The sequence below is a fragment of the Asterias rubens genome, chromosome 20 (genome assembly GCF_902459465.1).
Source record: "Asterias rubens chromosome 20, eAstRub1.3, whole genome shotgun sequence".
In the NCBI taxonomy this organism is placed as follows: Eukaryota; Metazoa; Echinodermata; class Asteroidea; order Forcipulatida; family Asteriidae; genus Asterias; species Asterias rubens.
The window spans coordinates 11,044,854-11,065,500 of NC_047081.1; the positions used below are offsets into that span (position 1 = coordinate 11,044,854).

Below are 20,647 nucleotides of genomic sequence, written 5' to 3' on the forward strand. Positions count from 1 at the left end.
GTAGCGCAGTGGGGGAGCGGGTAAAACTTGGTCAAAGTTGCTCCCCATAAAAAGACACGGGGGCAGTCTATGGGTCAAACAATATCCAGGTTAGAATTGACGTCGGGGTTTGATCCCGAGGGGGGCCCACCCAGTGTTATCCGGAATCCGTTCTAAAATTACACAGAAGTTCATCAATTTTCCGCAGAATCTCGGCTAAAATCCATTTTCAAACAAGCGCCCGTGTCAGCCTGACATTAGAGTAGCTCTCAACATTGTCGAAAGTTCCATGGCACTTTTGAAACCTAATAATTTGTACAACGTTAATACGGACTGGTACTGTCCACAGGGACTAAAGGCCTGCTATATTTGAGAACCCTGCTAATGACCCCCCCCCCCCCCCCTCTAACATAAGAAACAATGGGGCGGCCACAGAAATGTATATTTTTTATCTCATATTGGTTTGACGTTTCTCATTTTAGATTATTCTGACAAAATTAAAACACCAGCAGATAAGAACCACGCAACAATGCCTTCTTGCAGGAAATTGTTTATACTCCGATTCCATTTTTTAAGTCATAACATCTCGACTTGAACAATTGATCTCAAAGTTGACGATTATGTTAATTCCATGCGTATCACGTGCACAGTTGGTACCCTGTACACTTCCCCCCATATTGTAAAAGTGTTATCCCCTTGAATCAAAGGAAATGAAAGCAACATTATAGCCAAGGTTTGAACATGCCCAACTTTTGGTCTCCTTAAAAAGTAAGAAACTCATGAGACGGCCTATCAGTTACACGACTTTCCTGAACTGCGCGGGTGATCGAGCTGCACAGTGAATTTCGTGTTCACACTGCGCTGTGTATTAATGACACTAGTTTTAAGGTCACAACGAAAGCGAACCGAATTAGTAATAAGGTTGTCCCCAAACTGTGCATAACGTTGTTATAGGTTTGCTGATGCACTCCATCACCGCGTGTGTGGATAGTTTTAAGACCGCCTTAGGCTGTAAGGCGCATGAAGGATATTTTAGTATCCTTAGACAGAGGACACGGGGACCAACGGTGGCTCTGGGGGAAGAACGGAACGTCTTGGCAAGTTGATGGACAAGCCATGCCGGCAGATCTCACCAACATACGGCAGCAGATCATCCCCGGCGACGCAAGGAGTGATGGCGATAGGTAACGGTCACACCACGGTAATTGATATCGGGTCGTCGGTGGCGAACGGGAATCACGTCCCCATTGGGGCACTATGCACCACCAACGGGACGCTGTCTCCGGACGGGACACCACTACCACATTCGGCCCTTACCAAAATCGCAAATGAGATTGCCGAAGCATCGGCTACCATTGCTCACCCCAAACCCAAGTTCGAACCGGAACCCTTCAAGACGGTGATGGCCATAGTCTATGGGATGTCAGTTTCTTTCCTATCTGCCTTCACGATCACCTACACACATGACAGAACCCCGGACGTTAGCGTCAACCCGCCCCTACCAGATCTTGTTTTTGAACTTGTGCCCAGAATGGAATGGGCTTTCCTGGCGTGTGAAATCTGTATGCTTTCTTTGGCAGCAGTGAATGTTATCAATCTTGTCATTCACAAACACAGGTGAGAAATGTTATTCACATCAAATTACCCCTTTTCCCCCTTTCCCTGAAGCAGCTATAGGTACAACACACTTTTAAGGACAACTAAAGACGCCCACAACGCGTGCACAAAGGACACTTCGCTTTATAAACAACGGGGATCTTTTGTCTTTTTTAGATCGGTGTTTCAATTTGTAAAACCAATTACAATCCCTCAGAAAATAACTGACACACATTAAACACATGAATAATTTTTATTTTGAAGTTCTGTTGAAAGCCTTGTTTGCCTGTGAAGTATCTCGTGTGACATAATTAGCTAAATGTAAATCAACGGTTGTTTACGTTTATCAAGAATGATTGAAAAAAAACTATAGTGGACAATTTTGAGAAAGATCTTTTGATTGAAGACACTTGCGTTTTATCTTTACATCTCATAGTTTAGAAATGCTTCACATTATAGTAATTTATAAAGCTTTGTTGTTATATCAATGTATTTTGTTGAAGTTCACTCGGGCTTATTTCTTCAGCGACAATCAAAATAAACTATTGTCCTTGACGGGATTTCAAAAGTGTTTACTTCTCTGGGAATTTGTTACTTTAGTGAACGACCTTCCAGACTTAATATATACCTTTGGTCTGGACGTCGCGAGGAAATAAGCGTGTTGACTCTAGTTACTGCAGTCAGCAAAGTTTGAGATGTCAAGTAGAGTTTTGACGAACTTTGTTTCGCCCTCTCGGGCACCGTCGATGAGCAGTTTCATTCAATGAACTTGCTCAGAGGCACTGCCCGGTGATGTACACATTTCTACTGTAATTGTCAAAGACCAGTATTCTCACTTGGTGTATCCCAACATATTATGCATAAAATTACAAACCTGTGAAAATTTGGGCTCGATTGGTCAAAAAAAGTTGCAAGAGATGTGCCCAACCACTCAAAGTCAATTTAATAAAATATCAAAATAAAACTGTACTGTTGTCGCCCCCCCCCCCCCTTTCTTAACGCTGTAGAACATATCTTGGGATCAACGATAGCCGGGGAAAACTAATATGCTCATAAATAAAATCTGACAAACAAGGCGGCCTTCGCCATGAACTATAACGAGCCAGGATTAATATAGAGCGAAAATAAAAGCGTAATTCGAAACTATGCATACAGACAAGATTTATGAAAATAGGAGGGCACTAAAGTCAGGACAGAGGGATTTCTGGAAAGCGCAGCTGTGGTTTAAAATTGAACATTATCGAATACTTTTACAGTTACTATATATACTTAAAAATGCATGATATTAATAGATTGTGTTATTGTGATCAGCTATCATAAAGGTCATTGCTTTTGAAGAGACTTGATAATTGTTGGCGTTAAAAGTTGGTCCCATTTAGCTTAGAAAGTGACGGGTGGCTATACGAATATGAAAAACAGAAAATATTTTTAGTAAAGAGTGTGCGTGCCTACATAATGGTTCTGTTTCTGTCAGGTTGTTGATCATGTCATCATTGTGTTGTACAAAGACAAATGCAAGAAATATTTCCTTAAGTTAATCTTCCCCCAAAAATATAAAAATTGTTTAATCACCAAACATAAAACTGCACCCAGTCTGAACCCCGGATTAGTCATACAAGACACGGAATGTTTTGAAAAGGAAATGAACAAGGAAGACCTAATGCAGCGTCCATTGTGCCCAACCCGTAATTGGCAGAAAAGTGGTCTGGAATTACAGCTGGCACAAAGCAACCAATTGATTTAGTTCCTATATTTGTCATGATGTTTCCTTAATAGTACGTTTGAAGCAAAAAGTGTTGGAAGTGTGTCACAACCACGACGCACATTTTGTTTCGATGCTGTCGTCTATTGTTAAGTCAATTACATCAATTAAATTCAATAAACTTTTATTTCGGTAATGCCCCCATAACATAATAATAAATGGTGTTTCATAAATATTAACAGTGATAGTTATAAACAGTAGCTAACATTATTAATAAGTCAAAAAGGCAAAACTTGGGATTGGGTTAAAGCTTTGCTTTTATACCCTAGCCTACCACACTCTACATGTTTATACGGGTCACAGACCTGTGTAATCTGTGTCAAAGTAACCCAGAAATGGTTTAAAATAAACTGATGCAGATTGTGACCACAGTTCACCTATTATAACCAAAAGACAGGGAACCAAGCAACAACATCTCAAAAGAGTTTATTGCTCACTGCTGGCAAGGTGCTGTACCAATCCCAACAAAAAGACGCACACAAAATAAAAAATAAGGGCCTACAGCAAAAAGTCTAGACAAACAAACTTAACCTTAACATTCTGGTGACTGACCGGGTAAAGCCCCCCCCCCCTCCTCCCGGCTCTGCACAGTCTCAGGAAACTCATCATCCTTTCCAACGAGGGTCGGGAGGGGCTACAAAGTTGTTTCATATTATGCTCAATGAACATAAAAATATAGCATGAGTCAGGCTATACCACAAACTAATTCTCTTTGAATTGCAATAATTCTAGGTTGTTCTATCATTAATTATAAAATTTGATCAAATGTACCTTGGCGACACAAAGAAGTTACCGGTTTACCGTTTACGTAGTTTACTTATGTAGAAGCTTGCATTCATTTTTTGATTTTTTTTGGTAAAACAATAGATCACCAAAACGTCACGTAATTGACCAAAAATGTTCGTAAAAACACAAAAGGTCAGCGTTTGCAAGTGTCTCGTCATAACATGCTAGCCCATTATTTATGTTATGCTAGTCAAAATGTATGCTATAAACCCATGAAGCGTTTAGCCTATACGCGCAAATAAACACCTTGCCGCCATTTTGTTTTTCAAATCAGACGCAAACAAGTCGTAGCTAGACGTCACGGGTATAAACAGTCTGGTCCCCTTATACTGGTATAACAGTGAATCAATATTAAGCTATACACACAGTGTAAGCACGGCCTTGGGGTGCAACCGTGAACAGCCGCATATAGAGGTCGATAAACTTCAAACATTGAACCCGAATTCCCCATAAGGCATGTGTATAGTTCTTGTCAAGTCGGATCTGATACTGGTTCACCTAACGATATCAACAGTCAAGTCTATAATCTACAAAGTGAAATTGCCACAGAGGGCCAGACAATGAACTTGTCTACTTGGACTTGTATCAATATCCGTCAAAAAGTTTCGGGTGGTGTTTTTGTGTATGGATTATTGGGACAATGCATTAACAATCATACCCCACATGGATGTTGACAATGTCAGCTTTCTGACTCTAATTTCAAACTTTCCTGAGCACTGCAGGTATGCAATATGAACCGATGTCTTGCAATAATTCACCCATGGGGCACAACGGTGAGGGGAAAGATTGTATATAATACAATAGTACTATATTTTGGTTAGGACTGAGTTACGGATTTGTTGTTGGTCACCATCTTGGGTCGATCCCTTTGTCAAGCTTTTCGATTTTATCACAGACTACCCGGGTTTCCGGTATATCTACCCGGGTTTGCGGTATATTTTGAGTGGTTTATCATTTGGTAGGACCTTAAGATGTACACGTGACCATACAGCTATCCCTATGCGTGTGACTGACTCAACCCTCTGATTAAATTTCTGATTAGCACTTGGATCGGCAAAACAAAATGCTTTTTTAATGACAGCTAAAGGGGACTAATTGGGTCACGTTTACGGTAAATTTAATAGCACGCACTCTCGCGCAATCCGATCACAAATTGCCGTCTGCAAACAATCAAACCAAAATGCGCAACTGATCTTCAAAATCCACACTCGGCGACCATAACAAAAATACCCGTCCGGTGGGCGGATATCATATTTAGTCGTATGAGAGAAATTAAAAGAGGGTCGCCATTTTGGATTGTTGGCATGTAAACAAGAGCACGCCATACGTGTCTGTTTTTGTTTGTTCACGCTCACTGCAGACTTGGGTTCGTTACCCCTTCTCTCGTTCGTAAGGCACTTCGGGGGGAACTTGGGGGTCGAGTTCACTTGTCATGTCTATACGGTGACTCGTCGGGTTGTGTTCTATGAAAGTAGGGCTTTCTTGAATTTCAAATGTATTAGACAGCTGTTGGGGTTAGACAATTGTAGTCTGTCAGATTCCAAAGCTATGACATGCATCTCCCCACCACACATGGGTCCAATTATAGTATGATCTTGAAGGCGCGGACAAAATTATGTTTTGCCAGAATTGGGTTATAATAATAAGCCAAATTACAATGTCTGTGTACTGATACTGTTTCCAGTCGCTAAAGTTATTTGTTATTAGTATTTTCGGTAGTTTAGTCAGCTTTGTGACTGTCAATTTAAATCCACTAAATATGTCAACTAAATGAAAATGTAGCTGAACAGTTACGGGTAATTGCCAAAATCGCTTGTCTATAATGAATTGGTTTCTTGTATAAATGTTTGCTTTTAAATAGTTTGAATTATGCTGTATCTTTGAAAGATTATGGCACTTTATTGCAAGGCAACCTCTGGTAAAAGTCAGGTCCCGTTTTATATTATAATAATTGATATTCAAGATTGTGAGCACGATACAGATCATAATCTTCATCGCTGTCATCATTATCATCACGGTCTCTATACCCGTTGGGATTAACAATAAAGTTATATATCGACCCTAATATACAAAATTACAAAATCTACAAAATGCCAACGTGAAACCCTTAACATCTGGGACGATTGAATGTGTCTAAACAGACCCCCTTTTCGCTTGACACCGAACCCGATGTAGGCCTACATTTTACTTTGTTACTTTAGCCTTGACCGAGAAGCTGGAGTTGAGTTTTCATGTATGTTATTGTGTATTTTGTTTTTCCAAATTGTGTGTGACCTCTACGATGACACGCCAATGTTTCGAAACATTATCCGAAATCCGTGGTTTGTTTTCCTAACCTCAAACTCTATCCCCTATCTAGCGAACAAGTCACACAGGAGGTTTTAGGAACAGGGTTGTCAGAACATTATAGGGGTGTCGGGATGTAGAGCAGTCATAAAGATCATTGAAGACCGGGGTTGAACAAAATTATGTAAATCTACCTTTAATGTGATGATTTTTCCCTTCTTTTTATTAATTTCCCCCAATTTGAGATTGATCAAAACCTCCATAATTTTGGTTTTCTTCCCTGCACTTCTTTCTTTTTTGGACGTATCACACGTAGACCTAATGATTAATGTTTATTTAAATGGAGCAATGTGCCCTATACAGGCAGACACTGTGTTTATGTACTGTGGTTAGTCTGGTCCACACGGGGAGTATCCTGACTGCAGTCACCACTATTTTTAACCCGCATGATTAATACGCAAAGTACGGTGATACGTCATCAGAAAATATAGCAGGGAATTCGTGGAAACATCAACATGAAGAAATATGGCCAACCTCGGGACAGATTTGGTTTTTTTTTCTGGTTTTTTTTTTTGGGGGGGGGGGGTGGTGGACTTCCGGACGAGATTTAGATAATTGCCCTCAAAGGCCGTTTAAAGACGTAGGCCTACTCGCCATTTTGTATTGAGCATAAATATAATATACATTCATTATTACCAACCTTGGGAAATGGTAACATATGGTCAGCAAAGGCTTGCAAATCAATTGGTAAAACGACTGGTAAACCTATTTATTTCGGGAAAACGTGCGAACCCGGGTTTCAAAATAGAACCGGTAATTGTCTTCACCGACTGAAACTCAAGATTCAACACATTTTAAAAAGAAGCCTTAACCGTTTTGTTACGGTGCCATATCAATATACAGTTGTCGATTATAATAGCTCCCGAATGAGCTCATAGCTTCCTCGTTGAACCTTGCCTGGGGTGGATGGGTCTCCTGCTCTTGTGTGTTTGGGTTGGGACTTTAATACACGGTCAGTCAAACGATTGCCCGCGGGGCCTTGGATCCGGCCGTGCGTGCGCGTCGATTCCCCGTACAAGAATGCCCGGTGCGGTCTGGCTTTCTGTGCATACATTGACCTCATACACCGGCCCGTAGCGCCCAATATAGTCGATTTTTTTTCCTTCAATTTGTCTTGAAGGTCTCTTACAGGATTGAGTTCCCCTTCACTCAACATATCTTGACCTGTAATCATGATAACCAGGGTTTGCGCATCGCAAAGGTGCGTTGAAATAATCAGTGTCAATATACGCTGTGCTTTGATGGCCCTTTTGTACAATAGTGGGGAAAAGACCTAAACATTGTTATTTGTTAGACTTGCAAAATGTTATCTAATATTACCAATTATCATTGATCTCCTATTGACGACCTTATGCATGACGTCATCACGCCGCCATCTTTAGAAGTAAAGCGACGATGAACCAATGGAAAACGCACATTTTTGTACAACAGGCGCGGCGCACGGATGGACCAATAATAATGAGCAACCTCCTTTAGAACTCTAGCCGAGGCGCCCTGAAAACGACATCGGGTGCATAATTACGAAAGTTCACTTTACTTCGTGTTACAATGAAAAGCAAAATGGCCCGACTTCAATCATCCCAGTCTGACCCCCTATTTGCCTAAGTGTTCAAAGCAACGTAACATAACAAGGGTTCAGACTTTTTTCAAACATCAGTTTAAATTTCAGTTTCAAAATTTAAAACTAACTAGCATATCATGTTGTAAGTGAAGTATGCTTTTAACTTGCGATTTCTCAAGTCAGGGGGGGGGGTTGGCTGAATGCGTGTTGGTGTGAGATAGACATTCCAGATCATTAGTTGCCCTTTTGATAACGGGTTTATGGGGTTAGAAATCATCGACGCGACTGATGCGACACGCTGCGAACCCGCAGCGGTTGCATGATGAGCCAAGACCACGATTGATAGTAACAAGCAACAGCGGCAGCGCCATTTTGATTTGCTCTGTACTGTGTATAGGCCAATACAGGCCTACTATTTTGGCGAAATTAAAAAGAAGCGTCAACGTACATATTGCTTGAGACAAAAAAATGTTGTATGGAGGATTTAAAACAGAAATAACTTGGTTGGATGAGCTCAGACAACGGTTGATAAAAAAAGAAACTACATGGCAGCGCCATTTTGAATTGCTCGTGACTGTGTTCAATACAGGCCTACCATTTTGACGAAGTTAAAGATTAAGCTATTATAGTTTTAAGGTGCATATTGGTTGAGAAAATTTCTGCTATAGGGAGGATTTAAAACAGAAGTAACTTGTTGTTCATGCGATCTAAAGCTTTTTTTCTAACAGCTTTATAGAATTGAGGGAAATATCAGGTGGATCTATGAATATTAATAAGTTTTTTTTTTAATCCCTACTGACTCCCAAGTTTCGTGTATGCACATGGCATTGTAATGAATCATCGCTACTTTAAATGCATACAGATAGCTGTATTTCACGCAGTGTGGTTTTATATAATACTGATTTACTATGTCATTAATTAGTATCAAGTGATAAACCACAAGGGAAACTGACAGGCTAAATGTTTTTTTTTTAATTGGGTCGACCGTAGAAAAACTTAATGAGAGCGAGATTTTAATCTACTGCGACCTCCGGATTGTTACGTCCATGGCAACTTAGCTAGCCCTAAAACAAGTGTCGCCTGTACCGCCCCCCCCCCTACTTTGTAAATTGTTATTTGGGGTGCCGTCAAAAGCCATTAATCCTGTAACTTTATAGCCAGGGATCACACCCTATAATATATAGTTTACGATGCTGAGAAGCTTCAGCAGACGGGGGATCCCCTTTAAGTTGATGCCACTTTTTGTGTTTGTAACAAGGGAATCTTAATAACTTTGGAATGAACAAATCATTATACAAACATTGCTGTTGTTCAGCTCAATTTCAGCACCAATAACAATGCTACATCCACAATGCTCTGTCTTTGAATGTAACATCCTTTAAGAAATTATAATATTGTTGTTTCTGAGAGACGAATGCTGTGAGATACCGGACGGGGAAGATCATGTATAAACTGGATCTCATGTGTTTTAACATTGAACTATACAGAACTGGAAAAAATACATATAGACCCCCCTACACAATGCTATATACTGTCGCGATTGAGTGTACATTTTGGTATTTGTTTTGTAAAATCTTTTGTTTGGGGGTATGGGGACTCCTATGGGGAATTAACCTTCACTTCTTAATACCCATTGTTCTTGTAGCGTTTACTGTTTGTAATAAAGAACTTCCTTTGTTTTCTTTACAAGGAGATAAAACTAAAAGATACACACACAAAGCGAGTCTAATCGATCCGTAATATTTCTTCTTGTTTTCATTTTAATTGTAAGACAGCAGGAGGAGTAGTGTTCGATCTCTTGTACTGATTCACTCGAGTCCTTAAAGGCACTGGACACCTTTTGTAATTGGCAAAGACCAGTCTTCTCACTTGGTGTATCCCAACATAAATTATGCATAAAATAACAAATCTGTGAATATTTTGACTCAATTGGTCATTGCAAGAGAATAATACGAATGAAAATTCACCATTGTTGCACAATAGTGTGCTTTGATGCTTCAGGCCTGAAGTCTTTTTATTATTTGAGTGAGACATTACCTCTTTCTCAAAAGACTATCGTGGTAGCCATTTCTCACAATGTTTTATACTATATCAACAGCTGCATTGCTCGTTACCAAGTAAGTTTTTATGCTAACAATTATTGAGTAATTACCAACAGTGTCCAGCCGTCGATTTCACAAAACTCTTCCTAACTTAAGACTAATCTTATAGGACTTAGGACGAGTCCCAACCCTGCACTGTAGCATGCAGACCTTAAGATTAATCTTAACTCGAGATAAGACGAGTCCTAACTCTTTGTGCAATCGACCCCTGCTGTCTTTAAACTGATATTAACATGGTTCGTGTGACACGTGTGTCGGTTTTGGTTTGCAAGTAGGACTTGTGACACTTTACACTGTGGGAAAACAAGACCATACATACTTCAATTGTTTTTGTTTCATTAGGAAAGGAGGTCTGCCAGGGGTTGGAATAATGTTTCATATTTTGGTATCCTCAAAAGGAATGTACTTGGAATCGTTGGGATAGTACTGCTCAGTGACCTCACTGAATGGGAAACAAAACAGAGACTATAGAAATACGTTTATTTTCATTATTTTTTTTTATTCCTCGGACAATACAACTATAACAAGCAGAGACCGTCCAGGGAAGGGCCAAAAATAAAACATAAATGTCATCAAAAAAGATGTGCCCTCCGAAATATTGCTTATAAAAAGGGTAACAATTCATACATTACACACTCTAAAATTGCAGTGAACATTAAAACACCTCTATTACCAATTATTACCCATTTTACACATTGGGGAAAGTGGCACAAGCTATAAAGCTATTATACAGATACTTTAAGTCCTTGTTATAAATCTGTTTCGTGCTTGGGATTTCCCCACTAAGGTCCGTAAACGATCGTCTAGCATGTCGTACATACATGATCACACCATAGGTCATGATCAATGACTCAACACTTGGAGATTTATTGGTCTAGTGCCAATATCTGAATGCTGTCCTTATTCTTTCATTCAAGATTTATTAAAAATTCACACGGCAACCAAAGGCTGAATTGAGTGACACCGGGCTGTGGAACATTCCGTATACAATGTTAAAACTTTAAAACCAAATAATTAATTTCCGTTTGACAGAAAAGGTGCATGCAACGCCATAAGGAACGTCACAGCAATTTCTAATACTTTTTGCCCATTGAGACAAGTGGTTACTCATCTTATTTTGACCTAGCGCTGGGGCCTTACTATTCATTTGGTATACAAAGTAAAACATAGACATGAGGGTACGATTACAAAATTCAACCTCGTGCGTATTATTCGAAGCCCCTCGCCCCCACCCTGTTCATCTCGGCCTCATGCGGCTCAGAACAGAGCCGCGGGTACGATTATGAGTTACAACCTCGTACATATTACAGGAGGTCGGCCTTTCAGCTCCATCAATAGCACGATCCCATTAGATATGCCGTGCTGATTTTTGAACTGTGTGTGAACCTTACGGGTGCATCACGTAAATAGAAACTCCCATAGCAGAGTGTAAAATGCTAATCAAAATTTCACACAAAAAATACTCAGTATTTCAGCACTTTACAGTTAATAGAAAATGGTCATAATTATTCTTGAACACCAAATAAAAATACCTCCGCACCGCTGTATTTTTCCAAACGTCCGATCATCAGTTTCGATAAAAATGTCGCTACACGTCTCTCGGCAGATAAGACCGATAATTTTAGGGTCATCCAAAATACCTCAAGTTGGAAGTCAACATCAACACACAGGTCACAATTTGGGCACAATTTGTTACACTCTGTCCCCTTTTCTTGGGCTTCCGTCTGGAATAGAATATTTTGAGTTCCTTGTACACACAAAATTATGATGTGGCCGCGACGCTCTGTTAAGTTTCTTTTATAGTGCGGTACCCTTGCCTTCTGTAAAACAAAACAACAATAATATACACCCGTCAGCAGATATGCAATCGGTGGCGCGTGTGTAATTAATCGCCCATAAGTATTCTCTGACGTTCTCATTTTAGTTTTCAGACCACAGTTTCCCAGCAGGTCTGTCATTACGAACCAGGCATTGATGGTCTGCTGATAACTGTTATCCATGGGAACCAACTTCGTCATGGTTGTGGTCCCATGTGACCAGAATAGTTATAAATAATATGCACTCTCAAACAAGGATAAAATACCGTTGTCGATCGAAAGGTTGGTTTTTGTGGCTTTGAATAACTAGTCATTTTCTTCACGTTAGAATTAAAAAAAAAAATTATATAATAACTTAATAATTATATAAAACGTTGCCTTGCTTTGGGGTGCTTTTGGGCTTAAGAAAGCGCCCGTTATGAAATGAATAATATGCTTGGAAATAATATGTATTAAATTAAGAATATAAAATATCTGCACAAAATAAATATGGATCAAAATTGTGTTTTCTTTTATTTCATGAGCTAACACGGTCCGCCATGTTGTTGAGTTAGCGTTAGGCAAAATGGCGGACCGTGTATAGGCCAGCCAATCATCAAAATAGATGTATTATAAAAAGTATTAAAAATAAATTCATTATTTTAAGGTATTATATTTAGATTGATCTCAAAGCATTAAAAAATTTAAAATGATAGTTTCTTGACCCACTTGCAAAGAAGTATTGTAGCAGCTGTCACAGGTGATCACATTATATTACCAAGTGCGATAAAGAGGCTGCTTAAAGTTATGAATTGGTTATTCATTCGGATAATATTATTGCGTGTATTCATAGATCGGAATGAGATTAAATAACGCATGGGACCCATCTGCTCTTGAATTCCGAGCGTGAAAAGCGACGGAGGCGTACGGTGGATTTCACCGGCTAGACGGCTCGGTGTGTCTCCCAGGCATGCAGGACGCTTGGTTAGGTTTCTCGTACTATATTATTATTATTATTTATTTGGCCAGTAGCAGGTTATTTCGTGTAATTAACTCACACCCTGGATGTACTTTTTTATGAGGACGAGGATCCGGATCAACGCCATTATACGCGGGGGACGAGGGGCGTGTCAATGTGGGGAGGCGATATTCTTAGAAATGTCAAACCGTAACAAGCCAAAAAGGCTCAGCTCAATCTTAATCTTGCTTCATTTGTTTTTGTGAAACGCATGTCGACTATTGTCTGATCTGGTATTAATTTAGTACGCAGTAGTAGAGACCGTCTCCGTAGTAGTGTTTCCTGTGTGTGACATGCGAATTATGAATACAGATTCCAATGAAGCCATAAGGAGGTCAGACTAATTAGCCTCAACAGCATCGTCATGTCAAAAGAGAACAGAGACGTTTGACACACATTGATTTGACGTCACACACGGTTTTTACGTATACCGTCTGCCCTGCCCATGATCTGGCCATTTTGGGATTCAAATTACATGACCAGACGAATGGATTGTCGACCGCCATATTTGATGATAAACAGCGGAATAGTGCACGTAACTCTCAGCCAATGATTATGCGTGCACGTTTCATACAATATGGCCGTCGATGACGTCATGTGCAATCCATCTATTGGATGGTGCGTGTCTTACTACGCAAGCTCAGTTCATTTTGAATGAATGAAGTTTGCATATTATATTAAGTTACTTCAGTGTAGTTTGTTTGTGCCATACTTTTATGTAACACAATCTTGAGGTAGGAGGACTAGTGTTCATTTTACTCTTCAAATAATGTGACTTTACAATAGTAGGTCACACATAGCCTTGTGCTGAATGATGTGTCAGATTTAGTTGAATGTGTTCAAGCTGTCATGTGATAGGTGATGTACGGAGCCCTGGAAGTGCCATCCGACATGTCGAGATCCGGAAATTAATTTACTGTAGGATGATGACAGTTTGTAAGATGATGATGGTAGTAATAATAGTGCCTTCTTATAATAGCGCGCATATACTTCACTCGGTGGCATATTTTATTCAGTATTTTCCCGCAAGATTTGTGGGACTACGTTTGAATTATTAGACCCGGGTCGATTTCACAAAGATAGTCCTAAATTAGGACTAGTCCTAGGACTCTCTAGGGGTTATTAAAACTTAAGGGTCCTAAGTTAGGACGACTCGTCCTTTTCTCGAGATAAAACTCTTTGAGCAATCCATACTGCTGCTTTTGTATGTACGGTTTACAGAGTACTGTGGCGCAACATGCAGCCAATCAAACCAGGAGCACCGGGGCGAACCCCTTCTCTTTCAGATAAGTGCACTGATTGATTCTTTTTGTGGGTAATTCTTTAAAGGAACACGTTGCCTTGGGTCGAACGAGTTGGTCTATACAAAGCGTTTGTAACCGTTTGTTATGAAAGAGGTTTTAAAAGTAGAAATGACCCTCACAAATTATGCCTCGTAATTGCGTTGTTCCTTTTACCTCGTCGACTTAAACGGTCGGCCATTTATGTTATGGGAGTCAAATTTTGACTCCCGTAAATGGCCGACCGTGTTAGTTCGCAAAGAAAACGAAAACCACGCAATTTGAGGCAAATTTGTTTAGATCATTGTACTCTTCTTTTTACAACATCTTTCTAACCATATATATTTTATAACAAACGGTTATAAACGCTTTTCAAAGACCAGCTTGACCGATCCAAGCAACGTGTTCCTTTAAACTGTGTGTTCCGTGCGTAACGTGTGTTACGTGCAGCTCGAGTGGTTTATCTCAATATGAAAACATCTTAAAGTAACAAGACATTTTTCTGATTATACTTTATCTTACGGTATGTCGACACAAAAGCAAGATGCCGTCATCCAGATGTAAATAATTCCAGGATGTCGTCATCATACCTGATTGATGTCATTGTCATACTGTCAATTATCCCAACATCTTAACAATTTTGATGGCACTTCCAGAGCTCGGTAGCAATGATTTAGTCAAGAGCTCCTTACATTTTGTTTTAAATAGGTTAACCTTTCTTAGGTGGCGTGTTTTCTTATAGCTGACAACATTGTGCTCCACAGTGAGTCCACATTCACTCTACGATGTGTTTACAGCGTGTTCCAGATCGCTCTCTCACGTTTTACATAACTAGAAAAAGAGACATTCCCGAGAAACGAAATAAATAAAAAAAACTCTGCTTGGGTCAAGACGTCAGGCTATAACTAACTTTATTTTTTATTTATTTTTTTAAACACAATTGAATTTATTATGTTACAAAGAACTGAATGCACATGCAGAAAAAGTTGCCTCACATTTGTTCTTGTTTTTTGCGAATGCTAAACGATTTTGTTGTGTATCTTCAAAGTACACAATATTGGTAATTTGTATTCAAATGTGGTGGGTTGATGTTGTTGAATTCATGCCAGGGCGCGTCATTGTTAGGCGAATAAAAGTTCACCCTTTTCCGTACATTGTCGAAGGATTGAGCCTACCTGCAAGACATTACCGAGACTTTAAAGGTTATCGATTAGTCTCAAGGAAATACCATGCTCATAAAATGGAAGTTGTAGTCAGTTTCCGTCTAGGTCTACCCTCAAGTGCGCAAAAGTTCATTGAAACCCTATAGCAGTTGAAGACTGCGTGGCATTGCTTATCTCAATATCTAATCATAAATGTACGGAGGGATAAGCTAACTGACAACAATCCCACTGTTATGTCTTCCGAATAGTCTAGAGACTGTACTTCACCATTGAGTACCCATGAGTATTTGCACGGGTGGGGTCAGGTATGTCAACCAATGTTATTACTACATGACAGACTAAGGCTCGTTTATGTACGAGTCAATGGGGAATACCATTGAGACAGCGGAGCAGTCTATGTTGTAAAAAGTCAAGCGGGTAAATGACCTTCCCCTTGCCACTCAAATGTTACACTTTGTTTCTCAAGCGTATTCTCTTAGAACTATCAAATTATGTATTACTTGCCTTTTGTGTTAAAATGAAGAATTTTAGTCTACATTTCAGAGGACTCCATTATGGTTATCCCAATAATAGAATGGTGGTTGTTTTGTGGGAACCGAACATTCATGCGTGTTTTCTTTCTCCCCATTTTGTCACCAGACTAATCATCCTGAGACGTTGCTTGGTCATTATCGGATTCACTATGACGATGCGGTGCCTGACCATGTTGGTGACGTCACTCTCCGTTACGGGTTACCACGTGCATTGTGGTAGAAAGGTACAGGCTGAAGAATGGCGTAATTGAACATAAATTATTTCATTCTGCTTATAGGGCGTTTTAGGCTATGAAAGTGTTCGCCATGAAACTAATAATTATGTTTGGAAAGATGTTATCAAAGTACAACATGAGAGTGAATAACCGTTGGACACCCAGTTTTTACATTTCCAGCAAAGTTTTACAACCCTTTAAACACAACCCTGTCTAAAACCTTGTTTATATCTGCTATTCTTTCTAGATGTACAACAGTATAAAACATATAAACAATAGTCAATATAAATGCCTACCCCCTTTATTTCTTGATATTCATAGTGTTAGCCACAGGCGTGTGTGGGTGTTTTTTGGACACCATGGTTTGGGTTTGACGCCATTTTAATGCCTATAATATTGAGAAATAGTGGATACTGTATAGGAGTGCGCTGTTTATTTGGTTTTGATCTATTTTACCCCAACCTGTGTCACAGTAGTGTGTCACTATACATTTCAAAAAGGCTCAATTAAATATAATAAGTAACAGTATATGGATTCTCAGCTATTAAATTTCCAGCAATTTGAACACCCTTTTATACTAAGCTAACCCCTTCTTGCTATAATGATGATTTTCTTTCTAGATGTACGACAGTGTCTGGAGTAAGCTTGGCCGAGCTGTGTCCGTCTCTATCGGTATGGGGATGACAGTGACTGGGGCCAGGGAAGAGCTCTGTGGTGACTACATTTACAGTGGACATACAGTATCAATCACTGCGTTCTGCCTCTTCTTTATTGAATGTAAGTTTCGTTAAAGTTTTATTTAATTTTTTTTATGATGTTTCACGCGAATTCGGACACTGCCTAATTTTGTCAAAAATGTTAAATTATTGCCAAAAATACATCTTAAACAAAAATGGCCGCTGATGCTGAACTAAAAATAGTCTTGGACAAATAGTGGTGCCCACACGTTTAATGTACATAATACTAGGTTTTGTAACAATAAAGCCATTGGGAACAAACTTTACAATCTACTCTTTAAAGCTCCTTGCACGAAATCTTGAACCAACAATGACTCCAAGGGGTCATAATCTCGCCCGGAGTTTTAGAGTTTTTTCACGGTGGCTGTCAACAGAGGTTAAATCTTGTTTCCGGTCGGTTGGAGTATTGGAATTAATTGTGTCCTTCTTTTCCCTCCAAAGATACGCCAAGCAAGTGCCGTCTGATGCACTTCTTAGTGCGTGTCACCGGCGCATCCGGGATCTTCTTCATCGTAGCCGCGCATGAGCACTACACCGTCGACGTGTTGGTCGCCATCATCGTCACCGTACTTCTATTTCTGTACTACCACACACTGGCCAACACCAGGGCCTACCTCCACCGTGACCTCTACAAGGTCAGAGTCTGGTTCCCTTTCTTCCACTACCTGGAGGCCAAGGTAGACGGCGTGGTACCCAACGAGTACGAATGGCCGTTCCGGATCCCGTCAATCTCCTGGCCGCGCTGTCCGTCGAAGCTTTGGCAGAGAAAACAGAATAGGACCGAGGACTGACCCCTGCGGAACCCGTGACCCTGACCCCCTTTGTAGTACTACAATAAAACAAATGTAAAACTCAGCTGATTAGAAACTGTAGGGTATACTTAGACTTTTATCAAGCAGGCAGCTCGCGAAAACTTGCAAGAAAGGCGTGGGGCTGGAAAAAGTGTGCTATAACCACTGCTGAATGCTTGACTAATAAACATAAAATATGTTCAACCATGGAATGTTATATCCATGATTTCATGTGCGCCTTGTTTCAAGGCTACGCTGTACCCACGTATGTTTTTATACTATTTTTCTGTATTTTTGCATTAATATTATTTTTAAAAAAAATTGTTATGTTTTTGTTTTCAATTTTTTTTTTTTTTTTTTATTGTGAAATAAACTGGTTAGGGGGATAACTTGTGGCTTGGGTAAATGACACTGGAAAGAATAATCATTTGAATTTTGCTCCAGTTGATAAATTTAAGTCACATTGTTTTCATGGATAGCGATCTTTGCGTAGTTTAAGCCTTGGACAGCAGCTAACGGCTCAATTTGTTCGAGCGTGCCGCTGTCACTTTTAGTAGTGGGCTGGAGAGGCTTTGCCCCCATGACTTGTCGAGGCTGAACACGCTATAAAGATTGCTATTCCGATACCCCCTCACGTACTATGGGTAGACTAAATATCTCAAACTGTTTTTTTACTCTAAATTATTTCTTTGCTACATTTACAAACACTGTTGTCATTATGAAAACAACAAACGTATTAGCCTTTCCACGCATGACTGCTTATGGGGAGGAATGACCTGCGGTGACCTCCGACCTTGATTATTAACGGTTGACCTTTAAGGTCATGGTGCTTTGGACGCAAGATATTTATTACAAGGCAGTTGTATGCAGAGAGAAAGCGGCTTGCATAATATGCTGCAATGATGATATGAGTCAAAACAAAATCTAACTTTTTTTTTTTTACTTATAAATGAAACTTAAATCTCGAAAGATGCCTGCAAATAATATGCAAATTGTATAATCAAATAAGTCTAATTATAGTTTATCTTTCGCAATAATAGAGGCAACTGTTATGACGAGTTGGAGTTTTATGTGTTTGAGCTTAGCTGTAATTAAATTGTATTAAACTTTAAACTTTAGTCTCCATGCCTGGCGCTTGGCTTGGTTTGATGTTGGAAGCATCGTTCAAAATGTACACTGCTTCAATGTTAATAACGGAACCCAGTCTGGAACCGGAGCCTAAGTTGAGATTTAGGCAAAAGCTAAATGTCCTTAACATCGGCTTAGGCCCCGGCTCCCTATCCGTTTGATGTTGAAGCATGGTAAACAAAATGTGCACTGCTCCGAAAGTGATGACGGAGTCCCCAAATGATGTCAAAGCCGGAGACTATAATCCAATACTAGAAACAAGTTTCGTGTTTTGTGGATGATTTTATACACGTAAATATTATGATTTTAATCAAACTTTTTTCTATGTTAGAGCAACTTCCATAGCTCTGTTGCTATGTTAGAGCGACATCCATTATAGACGTGTCTACAAAATCGACCATTCCCGTACGTTGTCTATAGATAATAATAATATACTTTATGTCATCCAATAATAATATACTTTATGTCATCCAATACTAATATACTTTATGTCGTCCAATAATAATATACTTTATGTCATCCAATAATAATATACTTTATGTCATCCAATAATAATATACTTTATGTCATCCAATAATAATATACTTTATGTCATCCAAAGCAATGTAATAGCTTGTTTCAGCACGAGGAAGGGATTTTAGTTCTTCGTTTGCCGACGTGGAATATTAGGTCACATTGACCATGGGACATGGGTAGACTTCACAAAGATAGTCCTCACTAAGGACCAGTCATATAGGACCATTAGGAGTTATAGCAACTATAGGCTTTCCATAGGACGGATAACTAATAATTATTAACTCCCTGTGATCGGCCCAATTTGTTTCGACATTATTGGCAGTGCCATTTTTTGATTGGCTCTTTGGATTGGGAGTCAATTTAAATTGTGTTTGCCTTGACTACAGTTTGGTTCTGTATAATGTGTGTTTACCATTTCTAAACGAAAAGGGCACTATTATATTATGGTAGAAAAAAATGTTCTCGCTATTACAGAGCGAAGAATTTTATAAAGGGTCGAACAAGTAAAGTACACCGCGAGATATCAATTTTAATATCGAAATAGGAGATTGTTTGTCGGCTACAATTTTTCTCCAAAATTGTATAATTTCAGACCGAAAAAAAATCCTTAAGTGAATCATTTTTTAATCCTGATATGAAATTCAGCTGAATAGATTAAATATCTATGGTATACAGTTATTTCGACCAATGTTACTCTTGCCATTAATTATAATTTGATGTTTGACATAACTCGATGTGACATTTTAAGTATCAGGTGTTTGAATGACTCCTAAAGGTTATTAAAGGCACGGTGCACTATTGGTAATTACTCATAATAATTGTTAGCATAAAAAATGAATTTGTTCGAACAATGGGGAGCTGTTGATGTTAAAACATTGTGAGGAAACGGCTCCCTCTGAAGAACGTAGTTTTTTAAAGAAAGAGGTAATGTTTCACTAAAATAAAAAATGACTTCGGGTGAAGCCTTTTATTAGACATCTGAAAGCGCACAATCCGTTCAACAAGGTTTGTCCAATAGCAACTGCAATGACCAAATTGAGTCAAAATGTTGTGCATATTATGTTTGGATACACCAAGTGAGAATACAAGTGGCCTCTGACAATAGGAGACTTTCCAACGCTAGGTGGCAGCAGACATACCGGGTAAATTTCCATTGTTTACGTAGTTCTGAACATGCGCATAATTCTGAGAACAATGGATTTACCCGGTAAGTCTGCTGCCCTCTATCGTCCCAGAAAGTCTCCCATTACCAAAGGTGTCCAGTGCCTTTAAACCATGACCGGAAAAATACACAAACAAATGGTTATTTTAGAGAGTGACAAAATAGCTTTGCAATAC

The 20,647-nt window shown here is 39.4% G+C and overlaps 1 protein-coding gene across 1 annotated transcript; it reads left to right on the forward strand.

The window, feature by feature from the left end:
* Positions 1 to 805: 805 nt before the first annotated feature.
* On the forward strand, positions 806 to 20,175 carry LOC117303980 (sphingomyelin synthase-related protein 1-like). The gene is made up of 4 exons (XM_033788450.1): positions 806 to 1,596; positions 16,029 to 16,146; positions 16,758 to 16,914; positions 17,316 to 20,175. The coding sequence occupies exons 1-4, from the start codon at positions 1,085 to 1,087 to the stop codon at positions 17,663 to 17,665; spliced, it is 1,137 nt and encodes a 378-aa protein (XP_033644341.1). The 5' UTR covers positions 806 to 1,084; the 3' UTR covers positions 17,666 to 20,175.
* Positions 20,176 to 20,647: the final 472 nt, after the last annotated feature.

What these genes read in the sequence shown, in the direction of transcription:
- LOC117303980 (XM_033788450.1), top strand. Translation starts at nt 1,085, where the DNA reads ATGGACAAGCCATGCCGGCAGATCTCACCAACATACGGCAGCAGATCA. An exon ending in CTTGTCATTCACAAACACAG is followed by an intron (nt 1,597 to 16,028) that starts GTGAGAAATGTT and finishes TTTTGTCACCAG; the next exon opens with ACTAATCATCCTGAGACGTT. An exon ending in CTGCCTCTTCTTTATTGAAT is followed by an intron (nt 16,915 to 17,315) that starts GTAAGTTTCGTT and finishes TTCCCTCCAAAG; the next exon opens with ATACGCCAAGCAAGTGCCGT.